This window comes from Nomascus leucogenys, chromosome 21, assembly GCF_006542625.1.
Source record: "Nomascus leucogenys isolate Asia chromosome 21, Asia_NLE_v1, whole genome shotgun sequence".
NCBI classification, from domain to species: Eukaryota; Metazoa; Chordata; class Mammalia; order Primates; family Hylobatidae; genus Nomascus; species Nomascus leucogenys.
Genome location: NC_044401.1, coordinates 12,607,643 through 12,626,118, shown reverse-complemented (window position 1 = coordinate 12,626,118; position 18,476 = coordinate 12,607,643). Strand labels below are relative to the sequence as shown.

Sequence of the window (18,476 nt, the reverse complement as noted above, 5' to 3'; positions counted from 1 at the left end):
CACATAACTACAACTATCTGATCTTTGACAAACCTGACAAAAAGAAGAAATGGGGAAAGGATTCCCTATTTAATAAATGGTGCTGGGAAAATTGGCTAGCCATATAGAAAGCTGAAACTGGATCCCTTCCTTACATCTTATACAAAAATTAATTCAAGATGGATTAAAGACTTAAATGTTAGACCTAAAACCATAAAAACCCTAGAAGAAAACCTAGGACATTGGCATGGGCAAGGACTTCATGTCTAAAACACCAAAAACAATGGCAACAAAAGCCAAAATTGATAAATGGGATCTAATTAAACTAAAGAGCTTCTGCACAGCAAAAGAAACTACCATCAGAGTGAACAGGCAACCTACAGAATGGGAGAAAATTTTTGCAATCTACTCATCTGACAAAGGGCTAATATCCAAATCTACAATGAACTCAAACAAATTTACAAGAAAAAAACTCCATCAACAAGTGGGTGAAGGATATGAACAGACACTTCTCAAAAGAAGACATATATGCAGCCAAAAGACAGATGAACAAATACTCGTCGTCACTGGCCATCAGAGAAATGCAAATCAAAACCACAATGAGACACCATCTCACACCAGTTATAATGGCAGTCATTAAAAAGTCAGGAAACAACAGGTGCTGGAGAGGATGTGGAGAAATAGGAACACTTTTACACTGTTGGTGGGACTGTAAACTAGTTCAACCACTGTGGAAGTTAGTGTGGCAATTCCTCAGGTATCTAGAACTAGAAATACCATCTGACTCAGCCATCCCATTACTGGGTATATACCCAAAGGATTATAAATCATGCTGCTATAAAGACACATGCACACATCTGTTTATTGCGGCACTATTCACAATAGCAAAGACTTGGAACCAACCCAAATGTCCAACAACAATAGACTGGATTAAGAAAATGTGGCACATATACACCATGGAATACTATGCAGCCCTAAAAAATGAAGCATTCATGTCCTTTGTAGGGACATGGATGAAGGTGGAAACCATCATTCTCAGCAAACTATTGCAAGGACAAAAAACCAAACACCACATGTTCTCACTCATAGGTGGGAATTGAACAATGAGAACACATGGACACAGGAAGGGGAACATCACACATTGGGGCTTGTTGTGAGGTGGGGGGAGGGGGGAGAGATAGCATTATGAGATATACCTAATGCTAAATGACGAGTTAATGGGTGCAGCACACCAACATGGCACATGTATACATACGTAACAAACCTGCACGTTGTGCACATGTACCCTAAAACTTAAAGTATAATAATAATAATAAAAAGAAATGGTAATCATGCTGGTAGTGGTATCCAGCAGTAGCAGCAAGAGGCAAGTAACTGGTACTGTTTATTAAATGCTATAAATGAGGGGAGGTGGGTTTATCTAAATTGGGTGTTTGACTTGAGACAAAAAAAGTGAAAGAAGTTAGATGGCAACTTTAAATCCCTTTCAAATAACTAAAATATTTTTTTAGAGGAAAATAATACATGCATATTTCCTGTGCTCAATAGGGCTCAGCTGGCAAAGTAACTACAGACTATGGAGAAACTGAAAAGGAAAGACTTGCTTGTCAAAGGCAGCTTTATAAATTGCACTATCAGTGTGAAGTAAGTATTTTTGCCATTAGATCTGAGGGAAGTGAGAAGTATTTCAAATATTAAACTTACTGGTGCTTTCTGTTTGAAAAGAACTTAGTTTGCTTTTTTCTTTCAATTTCTGGTGACTTGAACATAATTATGTGAAATATTTTTTATTGATCAGGATTTCAAAAGACAGTTGAGAACAATGACTTTTCGGTGGCAAGAAAACCAAATGCAGATTAAAAAGAAAGACAAAATTATCGCATCTCTTAATCAACAAGTGGCTTTTGGAATCAATAAGGTTTCCAAGTAAGTGTAAATCTTTTGATAAAGGGAAATTCTGCTCCGTAATAAACAGTATCTTTAATAGTTAATCCCTGCATAACCACTAGGTGGCACTGTGACTACACATTAGGAACTCCAACCACAGGACTGCATTTGTTTAAAAACCAACCATATTTTTGTCTTGACAACTGGATTGAGAAATAAGCAGCTACTCACACTATATATCAAGCTTTTCATGTATTGGCTGAACAAGTGTTAAGATAATAGAATTACATGAGAAAGATAATTAACTTTCAGGTCGTGACTCTAGTTTGTAAAAATGTGACCAATGATTGGCTATTTCTTTATAGTATGTGAATACATTCCTTAAAGACACCAAGGAATCAGTTGAGTGTATTTTTATGTTGGTCTCTCATTTGTGTTCTAAGCCTGCGAGATTGAAAACAAATCTTTTTGTTTGTTTGTTTGACTGGGGGAGATTCTTTCCCCCCTTACCCCAATCTCTTTTCTCCTAAACCTGAAGTATTAAATGCCTTCAGATCAAAAATTCTGACTGACTTAGGGAAAAATTAGTAACCTGCTTTGTTCTTTTTGTACTAATCACTGCTTCCAACCTGTATTTGTTTAAATAGTAGCATAGTTTGTAGCACATTATTTTAATAAACAGTAATACCATAAGACACCAGCCATCCAAGAAGTCTAGTTTAAAATCCATTGCAGTTTCTAGAATGCTGATAGGGAGAATAGAAAAGTGCTTCGAATGTCTTCGAGTGGGGAGTCCAAGATATTTCTTATAAAATTGGGGAAATATTTGCCAGAGATTTAGGTTTTAATTTTTCTCTCATATATTATATCTACCACATGAAGGGGTTATCAGGAAGAACTAGATGCCATAGTTCTGACAACATAATTTCACTCACATTGTCAGACTTACCCTGACTAGAGTTAGAGAGATCCTTCAAGTTCAGAAGGCTGTGAGGACTTAAGAAAACTTAGACAAACGAAGCTGGCTGCAATCACCTAAGAAACTTTACTTTAGGCCAGACACGGTGGCTCATGCCTGTAATCCCAGCACTTTGGGAGGCTGAGGCGGGTGGATCACTTGAGGTTGGGAGTTCGAAACCAGCCTGACCAACATGGAGAAACCCCATCTCTACTAAAAATACAAAATTAGCCAGGCATGGTGGCGCATGCCTGTAATCCCAGCTACTCAGGAGGCTGAGGCAGGAGAATCGCTTGAACCCGGGAGGCAGAGGTTGCGGTGAGCTGAGATCGTGCCATTGCACTCCAGTCTGGGGAACAAGAGCAAAACTCTGTCTCAAGAAAAAGAAAAAAGAAACTGTACTTCAGCATTCAAAACTTCATCTTTTAGCCTAAAGGGGATGACCAATCCAGAAATATGTCATATAATATCACAGATTAGAAAAGCATTGCCATCAATGCAGATGAGCTGCCTCTCTTCCATCTGAAGATATCCCTCCGCAACTCTTTACTGCTGACCCATACACTCTTACATGCTTCAGGCTATAAGCAGTCCACTTTCGGTGATTCATATGTCTTCACAAAATGAACATTTCGTGTTGGGCATTCACCAAACATTTATCAAGGGCCTACTATATTAGAAAACCTACGGAAGGCACATGTAGAAGATACCAAGATGTGTGAGACATTCATTATGATCTAATGGAGAGTGTAGATTAACATGTAAGGATAAAATTACATAAAACAGAGACTTCCAGGTCCACCAAGATGTATAGTCCCATTCCTCACAGCTGTTTCTTCTTGAAACTTAAACACCCTGGATCTAGCACAACAGACAAGCATAGGAACACTCTAGAAGATGGAATAAGAAAGCATGCTGTCTAAAGACATTGAGACTTGAGGAATGAGCTGGCAGTAAATTTTCTCTTTTGCCTCCCATATATCTCGGGACACTGCAGAAGCCTTCAACCTGGAATTGCTAATAACCACAGGGGAAGAAAAACTCTAGAAAAGCCCGTCCCTTCTAGCCAAAGGATCAGTAAAAGGAAATTATAACAATAGAAAGGCTTTTTGACAATACCCACCCTACTGCAGCCACACACCAGTGGTCCCACACCACCCCTTGGAAGTAGGCAGTACACGCTGATTCTCCCACCTAATATAAGTAAGTAGCAGCAATCCTATTTTCCTGCTGGGGTAGTGTTGGCAATACTAAGCAAGCAGCTGACTTCCAAGTTCCACTGCGGAGAAGGAGACAGTGATTTAATTCCTCTGTCAGGGTGTGTCAGTGTGGTCCAGCTGAAAGCTGAACCTCTACTGCTACCCAGCACCAATGTTACTTAAGCCAGTCTGAGACAAAACTAGTCAATACTAGGCTTCATCCTTACTCCCTCTCACTAGGAATTAAGTCTTCACCCATGGGGCTAGTTGGCATTCCCTTTTCCACCCTTCCCTCAGCTGGTGCCAGAAGGGCACAACAGGGAGCTGAACTTCTACCTCCACCCTGCAGCAACAAAGTACTGTCAGTCCTTTGCTTTCTCCTTTCCTAATGTCAGCAGGGCCCAGCAAGGAGCTGATCTTATATTCCACTTGGAGGCAAAAAGACAGTGTGGGCTGGTGCTCCACTTTCATGGGAAGGTGTCAGTTGGACTGGGAGGGGAGCTGAACTTGTACACCTCTCGTCTGCATTGAGGCAATGTGAGTCAGTGCCCACTTTTCCTGGGGTGCTTTTGGTAGAGCTCAGTGCAAAGCCATGCATACACACCTCCTTGGCTTTTACATTACACCTCAACAGGAGACTGCCTGCTAAAAATAGAAAGATTAACTAGAACCCAGAGTCTCATAATATTCAAAATAACTAGGCTACATTAGAAAACATAGATCATACCAAGAACCAGGAAATTCAGACAAGAAAGACAAAAGACCAACAAATGACAGTATTAATATTATTCAGATATTGGAATTATCTGACAAAGATTTTAAAGCAACCATCATAAAAATGCTTCAACAAAATTGAATAATCTGGAGACAAATGAAAACCTAGAATATCTCAGTAAGGAAATAAGTTATAATAAAGAATGGAAATTATATACTAGAAAATACAGTAATTGAAATTAAAATTTGCTGGATATAACCACTAGTAAAGTGGAGATGACAGAGGATTGAGTCAGTTAACTTGGGGACAGGTGAATAGAATGAACTCAATCTGAAGAACGAAGAGAAAATAGACTGGGAGAAAAAAATTAAAAAGAGTCTAAAGGACCTTTGAGCCAATAACAAAAGAGCTTAAAGTACTTGTCACTGGAATTTCAAAAACAGAGCAGAATGAGAGAGAGACTGAAAAAGTATTCAAAAAAATACTGAAATTTTCCCAAATTTGATGAAATGTATAAATTTACAAATTTAGAAACTAAGTGAACCCCAAATAGCAAAAACTCAAATCCATGCTAAGACACATCATAACTTAACGTCTAAAAACAGAAGACAAAGAAAAGGCTTGAAAACAGGCAGAGAAAAACATTACTTATGAGAACAGTAATTTGAATGACAATAGATTTTTCATTTGAAACCATGAAGGCCAGAATGAAGTGGCAGTTTATTCAGTTACCGAAAGAAAAGATCAGAACCATGAATCCTGTATTTAGCAAAAAATATTCTGTAGGAATAGAAGGAAATAAAGACAGTCTCAGACAATGGAAAATTTTAAGAATTTATTGCTAGCAAATTCATATATCTTACCATTAAAGAATGGCTATAGGAAGGTCTCAAACTTTAAAAATATATATATATATAGTAGAAGCTTGAAACTTCAGAAAGGAAAGAAGACCATCAGAATGAGTAAAGAGTAAGATAAATAATAAGTTGTCCTACTCTTTATTAATTTCTTAAATCATATTTGATGGTTGAAGCAAAAATTTTAACACCATCTCTTGGAATTCAATGTATGTAGAAGAAACACAATATATTCAAAAAGTGAGGAGGGTAAAGGCACCTAAATGAGAACAAAGCTAGGGATATATCATGCAGACGTTTATTAAAAAAGTGAAAGTGGCTATATTAAAATCAGATTAAATGGACTTCAGAAGAAAGAAGACTGTTGGACACAAAGAGGGATGTTACATAATGATGAAAGGATCAATCCACAAGAACCTCAAGGTATATGTACCAAAAACAGCCTCAAAACACATGAAGTAAAACCTGATAGAGCTGAAAGGAGAAATGGAAAAGTTTACCATTATAATTGAACACTTCGAACTCCACTCTCAATTTACAGTACTGCTAAACAGAAAATCAGCAAGGATATAGAAGACCTCAATAACCACCATCAACCAGCAGGACCTAACTGATATTTATAGAACACCCCACCAGACAACAGTAGAATACACATGCTTTCAAGTGACCACAGGATGTATCTACCAAGATAGACAATATCCTGGGCCATAAAACAAACCTCAACAACAAATTTCAGAGTTGAAATCATACAAAGCATGTTCTCAGGTCACAGTGGAGTCAAATTAGACATCAGTAACGGAGAGATACCAAGAAACCTCCAAAGGCCTGGAAACTACGCAACCCATGTCTAAATAATCCATGGGTCGAAGAGATCTCAAGAGAAAATACATTGAATTTACATGAAAATACAGTACGTCAAAATTTGTGCCACACAGCTGAGGCGGTGCTGAGATTATAACACTAAATACACACATTAGAAAAAGAGAAAAGTCTTCAGTGGATAATCCAAGCTGCCACTTCAAGATCCCAGAAAAAGAAAACCAAAATAGACTCAAAGCAAGCAGGAGGAAATAAATTATAAAGATTAGAAATAATGGAAGCAGGATGCAGTGGTGCACACCTGTAGTCCCAGCTACTTGAGAGGCTGAGATGGGAGGATGGCTTGAACCCAGGAGTTACAGTTCAGCATGGGCAACATAGCAAGGCTCCATTACAAAAAAAAAAAAGAAACTGAGAAAGAATGAGTTGGAAAAAGAAAAATAGTAGAGAAAATCCGTGAAACAAAAAGCTGTATCTTTGAAAAGGTCAATAAAATTGACAAACCTCTAGCAAGACTGACAATATAAAAGACATAAATTACTACCATCTGGAATGAAACAGTGATATCACTGCAAATACTACAAACACTGCAGACATCAGAAAATTATGCTGAATGAAAAAAGCCAGTTCCAAAAGCTTATATATGTTTCCATTTGCTGAACATTCTTGAAATGACAAAATTATAAAAATGGAAAACAGATTAGTGGTTCCAAGGTTATAAGAAGGGGATGAGAGTGGAAGGGAAGTGGTTATGGCTTTAAAAGGGCAAAATGAAGGATCCCTGTGGTGATAGAACGGTTCAGTATCTTGACTGTATTACCATCAATATTCTGGTTATGGTATTATACAGTAGTTTTGCAAGATGTTACCATTGGGAGAAATTGGGGAAAGGATACGTGAGTTCTTTGTGTATTATTTCTTATACATGCATATGAATTTACAATTATCTCAAAATAAAAAGTTTAACTATTTTAAAAAGTACATAATGAAAAACCGTCAAACAAGAGTATACTTAGTGGAAATTTTGTAGGGTAGAGAGAATACTTTTTTGATTGTTGTGATAAGGAACTTCCTTCAATGAAGAACTTTATTAAAGACATAGTACTGAACCTAGGCATTGAAGGTTAGCTGGGATGAGATGGAAGAAAAGACAGGGCATCAAGGCAGAATGGACATAATGACTACTCTGTGTTCTCATATAAGCTTTTGAACGTTTTCTTCATTTAATTCATCTGAACATTGCCCAAGAGTATGTGATAAAATATAAATATTCTTTAATTGTAAATGTTGGCTTCTTTCATCTTAGAATATGGAGATTAGAAAGCAAAAAATGGTGTGGTTTTTTTGGCCTAATTCAATTTGGTATGTGCAGTAAATGTTTGGCAAATATTTGTTGATGATAGTGTTAACAAAGAAAATTTTATGGAAGTGACTTACTTTGGATAAACTACAATAAGCAGTTAATAATATGTCAAGAAACTGCTGTCAACAGTCTATAATAAAACTTGATAGTCAGCTAGAGTTAACTTGAGAACTTTAGATTTTTTAGAAAGAAAATCTGGTAATTTCATTCTGTTATATTAAACATGAGAAAAAGACTGAGAAGTTAAGACTGCCTGAACATATGTAGCTGGCTCTTATCTGAGCTGGATAATAAGAACTATGCCTACCTTATCCTCTGTTGTTTAAGAGTCTAGGTGTTCTGAATTCCCCACTAGTTATGTCTACTCTCATTGCCCACTCTAAACTAGAGCTGGGTAAAATATTGAAGTAATGGAAGTATACAAAGGAAAACAAGATGTCAGTCTTACAAATTTTACTGCTTTTCAACTCTGTCAACATATTTCTATATATTACAGTAATGAAGCTTGTATTTCTTAATATTTCACTTGAGAACATGACCTCTTTTGTACAGAAAGAGATCTAGTTTCTTTTCACTGCATTCTCAGACCAACAAAACATTAACTGTAAGTCTCTAAGTCTTCTAAGAAGCTTAGAATAAAGGTGAATGGGTAGTCTCTGAAATCTGGTAGTGAGCAATCCATCCAACATTAAAGTTGTCGTTTCAAAGAAATATTATTCCAACCAAAACTATTTATCCCAAGAGTTTAAACATGTTAGAGACTTAAAGAGAAATGTGCTTTTATTATAAATCTTTTCATATTGAAGCTAATTACTAGGTTTATGTAAAAGCTTGGTTGTGAAAAGAAATACAGCAGCATAAGGGAGGAACATCAGAAATGGTATGTGAATATATGTCAACCAAAAAGTATGTGCGTTTCTCTTAGTTTCTTACATATTAATTTCGAAGCTGATCACAGGCTATAGATTCTGATTTATACAAAATTTTTACCCATTCTTTCCATGATAAGATCATGTGAGTGACCCCCAGGTGATAATTCATAGTTTTAATTAAAATTTGCATTTGCACACAGCCTCATCACTTCAATATTTAAGGTTTGATTTCCTTTAGACCTTAAATCTTTCATAGTTTGCATGACTTGATATAATACCACTTTAAGGAACTTAAAGTTCTCAATCTCACAACAGGCTTAGAAAATCAGAAGATACCATCTCTGTTTTCTAGTAGGTAAGCTGAAGCATGAAGAGCTAGAGACATTTTTCCAAGTCATTGCACTGAGGATGCAAGATAACACTTCTCTTTTGCTTTCTAATTTACTGAATTAGAACTTAGTTCCCCTTTCTTTGGGAAGTCAGTAAATCAGACATCAGAAACAAGATACATTTCAAAAGGACCAGGTAGAGAAGTTCAGTTGTATTCAGGCTCAAGATTTGTGGCCCCAAATGGACATATTTTGTCTCCTCCACAGCTGTAGTTAGAGCTGTTCTGACTGTGTTAATGAGAAATAATTTCTAACATCTTTTGACTTTCTTGCTTGTTTGCTTAGATTACAGCGTCAAATCCATGCTAAAGATAATGAAATCAAGAACCTTAAAGAGCAACTTTCTATGAAAAGGTACAAACTTTGCTTTTTCTTTGGGTGCACTCTCTCAAACTATTTCACTCAACACTTTCTGGCTGGCATATCGATGTAATTTATCATTCAAACTGGGGTACTTTTGAGGCTGATATTGAAGAGTATTAATAATACACTGGGACAAAAGGTGTAAACTGGGAGTATCTTAGGCAAATAGGGAGGTATGGTCACTTTAGCTCTGACTCTAGAAAACTGCTAGAAGAATCTGTATCAGCAAAGTTATAGTCCCAGAACAAACTACTGCCAGAGACTAGACCTTAAGAGTTACCCCAATCAATACTATTAGGTGTGACTGCTTTATGAAACTGGCCAAGTTTTATTCTTATTCATCTGTTTTGCCTGTGGGAATTTTTTTTAATAGCACCTTTTTGAAATACATTTCATATAGCATAAAATTATCTCTGTTAAAATATACAATTTATTGATTTAGAATATTCACAGAGGTTTACAGTCATCACCATCTATTTCCAGAACATTCTTATCACTCCAAAAAAGAAACCCATTAGATGTCATTCCCTATTCTCCCCTCCTCTAGCTTCTGGCAACCACTAATTTATTTTCTGTCTGTATGGATTTGCCTCTTCTGGACATTTCATATAAATTGGATCATATAATATATAGCCTTTTGTGAGTAACATTTGTCACTTAACATAGTTTCAGAATTCATCCATGTTGTAGCATGTATCATTACTCATACCTTTTTATGGATAAATAATATTCCATTCCTTGGCTATACCTTATTTTATTTTTCATCAGTTGATGGACATTTGGCTTGTTTCCATTGTTTGGCTATTATGAATACTGTTATCAATATTTATATACAGATTTGTGGACATGTTTTTGTATTTCTTGGGTATGTACCAAGGAGTAGAATTGCTTGGTGATCAGTCAACTTTATGTTTAACTTTTTGAGGAATTGCCGAACTGTTTTCCAAGTAGCTGCACCATTTTATAATCCTATAAACAGTGTTATGAGGGTTTCAATTTCTCCACATTCTGATCAACATTTGTTACACTTGTTAGATTACGTCTTTATTTTACCCATTGTATTGTATGTGAAGTAGTATATAAATGTGGTTTTGATTTGCATTTTCCCACTGACTGATTATGTTGAGCATCTTTTCATGTGCTTATTGGCTAGTTATGTATCTTCTTGGAGAAATGTCTATTAAATCCTTTGCCCATTTTAAAAATTAGATTGTCTTTTTATTGTTGAGTTTTAAGAGTTCTTGTCCCTTATCAGATACAAGTCCCTTACTGGATACATGATTTTCAAATACTCTCATTCTGTGGGTTGCCTTTTCATTTTCTTAATGTCATTTAAAGCACAAAACTTAATTTGATGAAGTCCAATTTGTAATTTTTTCTTTTAGGCAAATTTTACATAACATTTAATGGTATAATAATTAATTCCTTTTGTGTTAATATATCTGCTTGAAGATTTTATTTTTTTCTCCTCAAAAAAGTCCAGCCTTAATGATATTTATAATGTACTGTTATCAAGTTTCTCATCGATGTTTGTTAGGTCCTCAAGTATCCAAGTGTTTCTGATAATAAAACATCGAGGACGGCCTTTGTGACAGTCTCTATTATAATGCTGTATTTTCAATTAATTGTTTTCATTAAATTTAGAATTTGGTTTGTATGCTTATAGAATTCTGGGACTCAAGTGTAGGAAGCTGAGATGGGATAGATTAAAAAAGGAACCTCATAGGTAACCATTTACCTAATGTCCTTCGTAAACAATGTCTTTACTATCATCTCCCTCCTTCCCTCTCAAACTGTAGGGTTTGCTTTCATTCAAAAATGTTGAATGTTAAGCACTGAAATAACCAGTCAAATATTTTAATGCAGTGACTTCATGTAATGACAGGGATAATAAAAACCTATGTGGTTACTATCATTGGGTTACAAAAAAGCTTATAGAAATTTTATGTAGAACTTATTAATCATGATACTAGCTAACATTTATTTAGTGCTTATTATGTGCCAAACACAAAGTGCTTTATATTATCTGAATTAATTTTCACAACAGCTCTTTGAGGTAAGTAGTACCATTTTTTCCATTTTCCTCATTTTTACATGTGAGGAAACTGAGGTATAGAGAAATTAAATAGCTTGCTGTCTTAGGTTGAACTGCTCTGTCAAAATACCATTGATTGGGTGGCTTATAAAAATAGAATTGTATCTCTCACAGTTCTGGAAGCTGGGAAGTCCAAGATCAAGGTAGCAGCCTATCTGATATCTGGTGAGGATCCACTTCCTCATAGACAGCCGTCTTCCCACTGTAACTTCACATAGCAGAAGGCAGGCAAGGGAGCTCTCTCAGGCCTTTTTTAAATGGGCATTAATTCCATTCATTGGAGTTCCGCCCTTATGACTGATCATCTCCCAAAGGTACCACCTCCTAATACCATCACTTTGGGGGTTAAGATTTCAACATATGAGTTTTGGGGGAACACAAACATTCAGTTCATTGCACTTGCCCAGGGGTTTTACAATTAATAAGTTGTGGAGCTAAGATTCATCCTCAGACAACTTGATTTCACAGGCAAGTTTTGAATCATAACCTATGCCCTGATAAAACTTCTCTTGATAGTAAAGGATAACAGTAGGGATTGAACAATATCTTCCCTTGTTTCTATGTGCTATATACTTTTCCAAGAAATAATTTCCTACTGATTGTATAACTTATCTTTCTTCCTCCTGAATTAGATGAAAAAGGCTGTGCTCGATGTGATATTGCAGAGTCTTTAACGATCATGTATTTCAGATCTCAGTGGGAAATGGAAAAACATAATCTGGAAAGCACAATGAAAACATGCGTAAGCAAACTGAATGCAGAAACTAGCAGAGCTTTAACAGCCGAGGTAAAAACAAAACAAAACAAAACAAAACGGGGACAGGGGTATGGGGTGAAGGGAAAAGTTTTACTTGTATACCACCATACTAAAGAATTTGTGAAAGATTGTTTTTTGTATAAACAGAAATAAGACATCTTAGGATCAGCCAGGAAAATAGTTGAAAGTCTTGTGCTTTTTTGACTCATTGGCATATCATGTGTGAATACTTCAGTTTTGATGATCTTATGTTGTTTTCCCCCAATGACTTGAAGAAATTGGTCTGTTACAGTATGTATAGCAAATACAGACATCTTGGGGAAATTCTCATGAAGCCAAGTCACTAAGCCAAACTTCTAATAATAGCATTTTACTGCTGCCACAATATCTTCTTTGTCTGCTACTTCCAATATAGATCTTACAAAAATACTTACACATCATACACCTGAATGTAAAAAACCAACTTTTCAGACTGCCCACTTTTTCTAAGTTAGAACACCACAGCTAGGGTTGCTCAAAAGAAATAAGATTGTATGTGTGTATGTAATTTTTATTTATACATAACAAAACTTGATATACAGTAAGATTCACATTTTTGGAGAGATCACTGACATTAAAAGCACTGCAAACCTTCCACCTCTGTCATAGGTAAGCTCTGTTCTCTAGCAGAGTACTTGGGATCCTGGAAGTCAGCAACCAAGAAGTAGTATCTGAACCAAAAATTCGTGAAGAATACTGTTGGGGTACTAGCTTTAACAAAAGAAACAGTTCAGATTACTTTAAAAGCTCGTTTGTATAGTGTTTTTTATTGTTTTTAATCAGTAAATTTCTTTTTTTTTTTGAGACGGAGTCTTGCTCTGTCGCCCAGGCTGGAGTGCAGTGGCACGATCTCGGCTCACTGCAAGCTCTGCCTCCTGGGTTCACGCCATTCTCCTGCCTCAGCCTCCCGCGTAGCTGGGACTACAGGCGCCCACCAGCACGCCCGGCTAATTTTTTGTATTTTTTTAGTAGAGACGGGGTTTCACCATGTTAGCCAGGATGGTCTCGATCTCCTGACCTTGTGATCCACCCGCCTCGGCCTCCCAAAGTGCTGGGATTACAGGCTTGAGCCACCGCGCCCGGCCATCAGTAAATTTCTTTGTGCTTCTATTATTAATTTTAGAAAGAAAGAACTTTCTGATACTTAATGCTGTCCAACAGTGTATTTTAGTGAATACTGAGTGTTTAGTAGTAAAAAACAGAGGCTAAATGACTGCAAGTAGTGATATGGAAAGGATTCCTGCTGCGAGAGACACTGAACTACGTAATCTCCCAAGCCCGTTTCTGTCTTTCTGTATGGTCTTATTATTACCTCTTCATCGATGACAAAAAAATAGATAGCAAGAGTGTTCTCAAACTTTACTGCATGTTAGAATTACCAGAGAGCTTTTAAAAATGCCAATGCCCAAGCTATACTCAGTATCAATCAAATTAGAATATCTGGGACCAAGGCACCATTTTTGAAAGTTTCTGAGATGATTCCAGTATGAGTGCAAATTTGAAAAGACATGATCTAGAATGTTTACCAACCTAGTAACCATTAAATAAGGAAATTAGAATTGCAGAGGTGGCATTGATTTAAAAGCTTTTGTAATGTATCTTGGTCAAGGAACCTAGATGCTGTTGGAAGAAATTGAGAAATAGCTTTAAATTTACTTGAGATGATTGAGAAGAGAATGTTCCTTTACAAGCACACCTTCAACTTCTTTCTCTTTCTCTCAAAAACCTGTAGGTGTATTTCTTACAGTGTCGTAGGGATTTTGGTTTGCTTCATCTAGAGCAGACTGAAAAGGAATGTCTCAATCAGCTTGCCAGGGTGACTCACATGGCAGCAAGGTAACCTTTCCCTCTTCCTTAATGCATCTTAATTTTAGAGATGTTAGCAAGTGTCTGCACGGTTGAATGTAATCTGTGATGTGTTTTACATATGTGACATCAGAGTTCTTAAAGAAGCTCTTGTGGGTTCTCTTTTTTTTTTTTTTTCGTTTTTTTCCCCCTGAAATTCCTTTTACCAGAAGCTCTTGTTGTTTTTTTTTTAAGCCTCAAAAGTCATTTAGTTACTTTGATGCTTGTACTTGGCTGCTTCTGCTGAAGCACTGAGAAGTCTACTGAGTACTATGTACAATAATAGCTGCTGAAAGATTTTTTCCCTTCCTCTGTAGTGAAGTAGATCAAAAGTCTCAGAGACATACATGAACACCAGATACTTAAGAAACAAGGTGGATTCTAATTGGAAGACTTTTTTTCTAATTGTTTTCCTTTATAATGCCTGATTTTAAACATCTACGGAATATGTTGAGGGAAACATCAGTATTAACACCTAAATCGTATGTCAAAGATAGTTTTCTGCTATGCTTTTATAGTAATTATAGAGTAATTTTCAAATATTGAACAGGTCGCATGAAATTCTCCTTAAATTTATAATCTCATGGGGTACACAAAACTTAAAGAATTAATTAAATTAGAATCTCTGGGACCCAGGCATCATTATTTTTAAATGATTATTATTTTAATAATCAGCATTGTTCTTTCATTCTAAAGAATCAGAGTCTTTGATGTTCAGCAAGATTATCAGGATATACTGATGTGCACTCAAGTCAGGGAAGTACTGTTGTAAATGATCAGTCTGTTTTTGCTTACTAGAAGAAGAAAGAGTGCTCTATACATTAGGATATTGTGGAACTTCTTTGTATGAGATTATGTTAGTGATAACTTGTTCAGCTCTTATAAAATTGTTGGGCTGGGTGATACTGGCGTGGGATGTCATAATGGATAGAACCTTTTAAAAGGCCATATGAAATCTCTTTTCTAGAGATAATAGACCCTAATGACTTCATAGTTGTTCCTACTTTTGTTAAGTCATTTGGTAGGCATGAGTTGATAAAACTATTGTTTGTGCAATTTATGTACTATATAAAGGCAGTAACCTAGTTCGTACCCATCTAGAAGGTATTTCTAATTTATCCTCCCAGAGACATTATCTTTTTCTAATTTGCAAAGGAGCCATATAGGCCAACCATGGCTTTTTGATGTCAGAGTTAATGTGAAGATAGTCCAAAACTTGCTTCCAGCATGGGTCAACATTTTAGAGAACACCACTGTATTAGATTACTAAGGCTTTCCTGCTTCATTGGAAAGATTCCTTACAAAGGTTTTATAATATGTACTAAAAATACATCATCAAGATAGAAAAAAACTTGTTCTGGAAGCATCAGTTTTATTTGCTCTTGAAAAATGATTTTTTTATTACTGTTTTTGTTATTATTTTTAGTAACAAACCTGGCCATACCTTTTTATGTCCATTTGAAGTAATTGTTGGTGATGGGGGTAATTTTGTTTTTTGTTGACATATATGCTAGAAAGCATGATAGACATGTTTGGAAACCTAAGTGTTATAAAAAGAAAGAGCTTTCTTTTGTGTCTTCTTTTCTACAACAGCAACCTAGAATCACTTCAATTAAAGGCTGCGGTAGACAGTTGGAATGCCATTGTGGCAGATGTTAGAAACAAGATTGCATTCCTCAGGGTAAGTCCTGAAGTATATTTAGAGAAAATTGGCTTAATGTTATAGGTGGTGTAAAAGTTAGAAGACATATTAGTAGAAAAATTTAAGGAAGAACATATTTTCCATTTTAGTTATAAAAGTTTATGCCTTCACTTTGAGATTACTTCCATGTGGTTGGTTGTAGATAACATCCTAGACTCACACGTGTAGTCTTTTATATCCTTAGTCAAGAAAATAAACTCAAAAATTGTGCCCTCACACCTAGCTTTCCTAGAATTTCAAAGCTAACAGTGCCCCAATCAAAACTAAATGTTTTGGCCAGGCACAGTGGCTCATGCCTATAATCCCAGCATTTTGGGAGCCAAGGCGAGAGGATCACTTGAGCCAGGTGCTCACGGTTATGGTGAGTTATGATCATACCACTGTACTACAGCCTGGACAATAGAGTGAGACTCCGTCTCTAAAACAAAAATTGGAATAAAAACTAAATGTTTTAATGCGGTCTGAGTAATAATGTGTTTACAGAATAAAAAGGAAAATCAAGTAGGCCTGTATTTATTTTCAATCTAACTTTTTATGTAATTATTCCATAATGCAAAATAGTAAATTCCTAAGTACTGGTGTAGGACCATGATACAGGTAATCTAAAGACATAATCCACTGAATATTTATTAATTGATTTTGTTTTAGAATCTTTTTATATTTATATACTAAGGTTGATATATAATGATTTTTTTATGTGATTTCACAACATTATCAGCAAAAAAAAAGCATTGTCATTCCGTTGTGAAGTGCCAAAAGCAACTGGATATTTGTCCAGCTCCCTTGGGGGTTTTCACTGTTTCTCTCCAAACTCTTTCTTACTCAGTCTTTAGTGATGCTTAGTGTTTCTGTTGGGTTTTTTCAAAATTTTTGCCTCAAAAGACCTGCCCCATGTTTTCTTCCAAGCACATGTCCTCCATGCAGAAGTTTCTAAATGTTTTGTTTTATAAGACTTTCCTTCCCAGTTCTTATGGGTTCTTTACAAAATAATATGGTAAGCAAAAGTGGGGACAATGCCAAAAAATGTTGAAAACGTGTTGTTAAACTTCCAGGTTGGAGTTTTTGTCAGAATCCAAGAGAATAAAATGTATACGGAGCTAGAACAAGCTAGAGTTACAGATTGTGAGATAAACACAATGTAGAATTTAATAAGTAATCTCTGAAATTTTTCCTTCAGTTTTTAAAATGAACATTTGCAAGCAGTTTAACTGCTTGTTACAAATATATTTTTTCCTCTGTTTTTTAGCCAGTATAATATTTATAGCTTCTTGAATCTTTAGTCTCTTTATTTGTATCAGTGGTTCCTATTTTAGAGCTGAAAATTTTGGAAACACTGAGGAATTATCACAAGGATCTGTGGATTATCTGTGTCTCTGTTTCTTATTAACCAATAATGACTCCTAAAAATACAACCGTTTACATGTGGGGATGGTCTATAGAATTTTTTTTTTTTTGGTCAGAACCTGTTTTTATATTATTTCTGACAGGTTGAGAACCACTCTTTTATGTTGTATTATTCAAAACTACATCAGATATTCCCATATGTTGTCTCTTTAAAGTTGGTTGTTCTCTAAAGTATTTTTAGTGTTCTTCTACCAGACACAGTACAATGAACAAATAAACAAAGTCAAGCAAGGATTTGCCTTGAGTACCTTGCCTCCAGTCCAGCTTCCTCCTCCACCACCCAGTCCTGAGATACTGGTAAGAAATACAACATTTTGAATAATTGCCCTTTTCATTTTGACAAAATGGTAAGGGCTGTGAAACACTGAATATATGGTATGTTTAACATGTGTTCAAAATGGAATAGGCACATATTGTGAGTATCAGTTGTAATTATGACCATACCTTCGAGTCACCAGATGATATAATTAGATGGGTGAGGCCTATATGATAGGTTGTATCACTGGATTTTAATGAAGCATTTGATATACATAGAGTAATATTTTCTCACTCATCCTATTTCACCTACCTTGTGGGAGCTAAATAATGAATACTCAGACTTCCCAGTGTCCTCATGTTACCACTAGATCAGAGGTCCCCAACCCCTGGGCCACGGACCAGTGCACAGCAGGAGGTGAGTGGTGGGTGAACAAGCAAAACTTTATCTGTAGGTACAGCTGCTCCCCATTGCTCACATTACCACCTGAGCTCTACATCCTGTCAAATCAGCTGCAGCACTAGATTGTCACAGGAGTGTGAACCATACTGTGAACTGTGCATGTGAAGGATCTAGGTTATGTGCTTCTTGTGAGAATCTAGTACCTGGTGATCTGTCACTGTCTCCCATCACCCCCAGATGGGACTATCTAGTTGCAGAAAAACATGCTTAGGGCTCCCACTAATTCTACATTATAGTGAGTTATATAATTATTTTATTATATATTACAATGTAATAATACTAGAAATAAAATGCACAATAAATGTAATGTGCTTGAATTCTCCCAAAACCATCTCCACTCCCCAGTTCAAGAAAAAACTATCTTCAATGAAACCAGTCCCTGGTGTCAAAAAGATTGGGGACCGCTGCACGAGATGACTGAAACATCTCAATGTAATACCCTGCATGGCTGCACCTCACCTCTGCACTTCTACTTTAGACTTTCTTTTTGTGAAGTTTTATATTCTATTCTACCT

General features: G+C 36.1%; 1 protein-coding gene across 8 annotated transcripts in view; it reads left to right on the top strand.

Annotated features, from left to right (window-relative positions):
* Positions 1 to 18,476, top strand: part of DZIP3 (DAZ interacting zinc finger protein 3) — a 115,126-nt gene that overhangs the window by 76,845 nt on the left and 19,805 nt on the right. For all 8 annotated transcript variants that reach the window (XM_030801607.1, XM_003261776.3, XM_030801605.1 and 5 more), the window contains 7 exons: positions 1,528 to 1,623; positions 1,778 to 1,905; positions 9,324 to 9,392; positions 12,187 to 12,283; positions 14,025 to 14,128; positions 15,731 to 15,818; positions 17,439 to 17,540. In XM_030801607.1, coding sequence (XP_030657467.1) covers positions 1,528 to 1,623; positions 1,778 to 1,905; positions 9,324 to 9,392; positions 12,187 to 12,283; positions 14,025 to 14,128; positions 15,731 to 15,818; positions 17,439 to 17,540 — 684 coding nt within the window. The remainder of the gene's footprint in view (positions 1 to 1,527; positions 1,624 to 1,777; positions 1,906 to 9,323; positions 9,393 to 12,186; positions 12,284 to 14,024; positions 14,129 to 15,730; positions 15,819 to 17,438; positions 17,541 to 18,476) is intronic.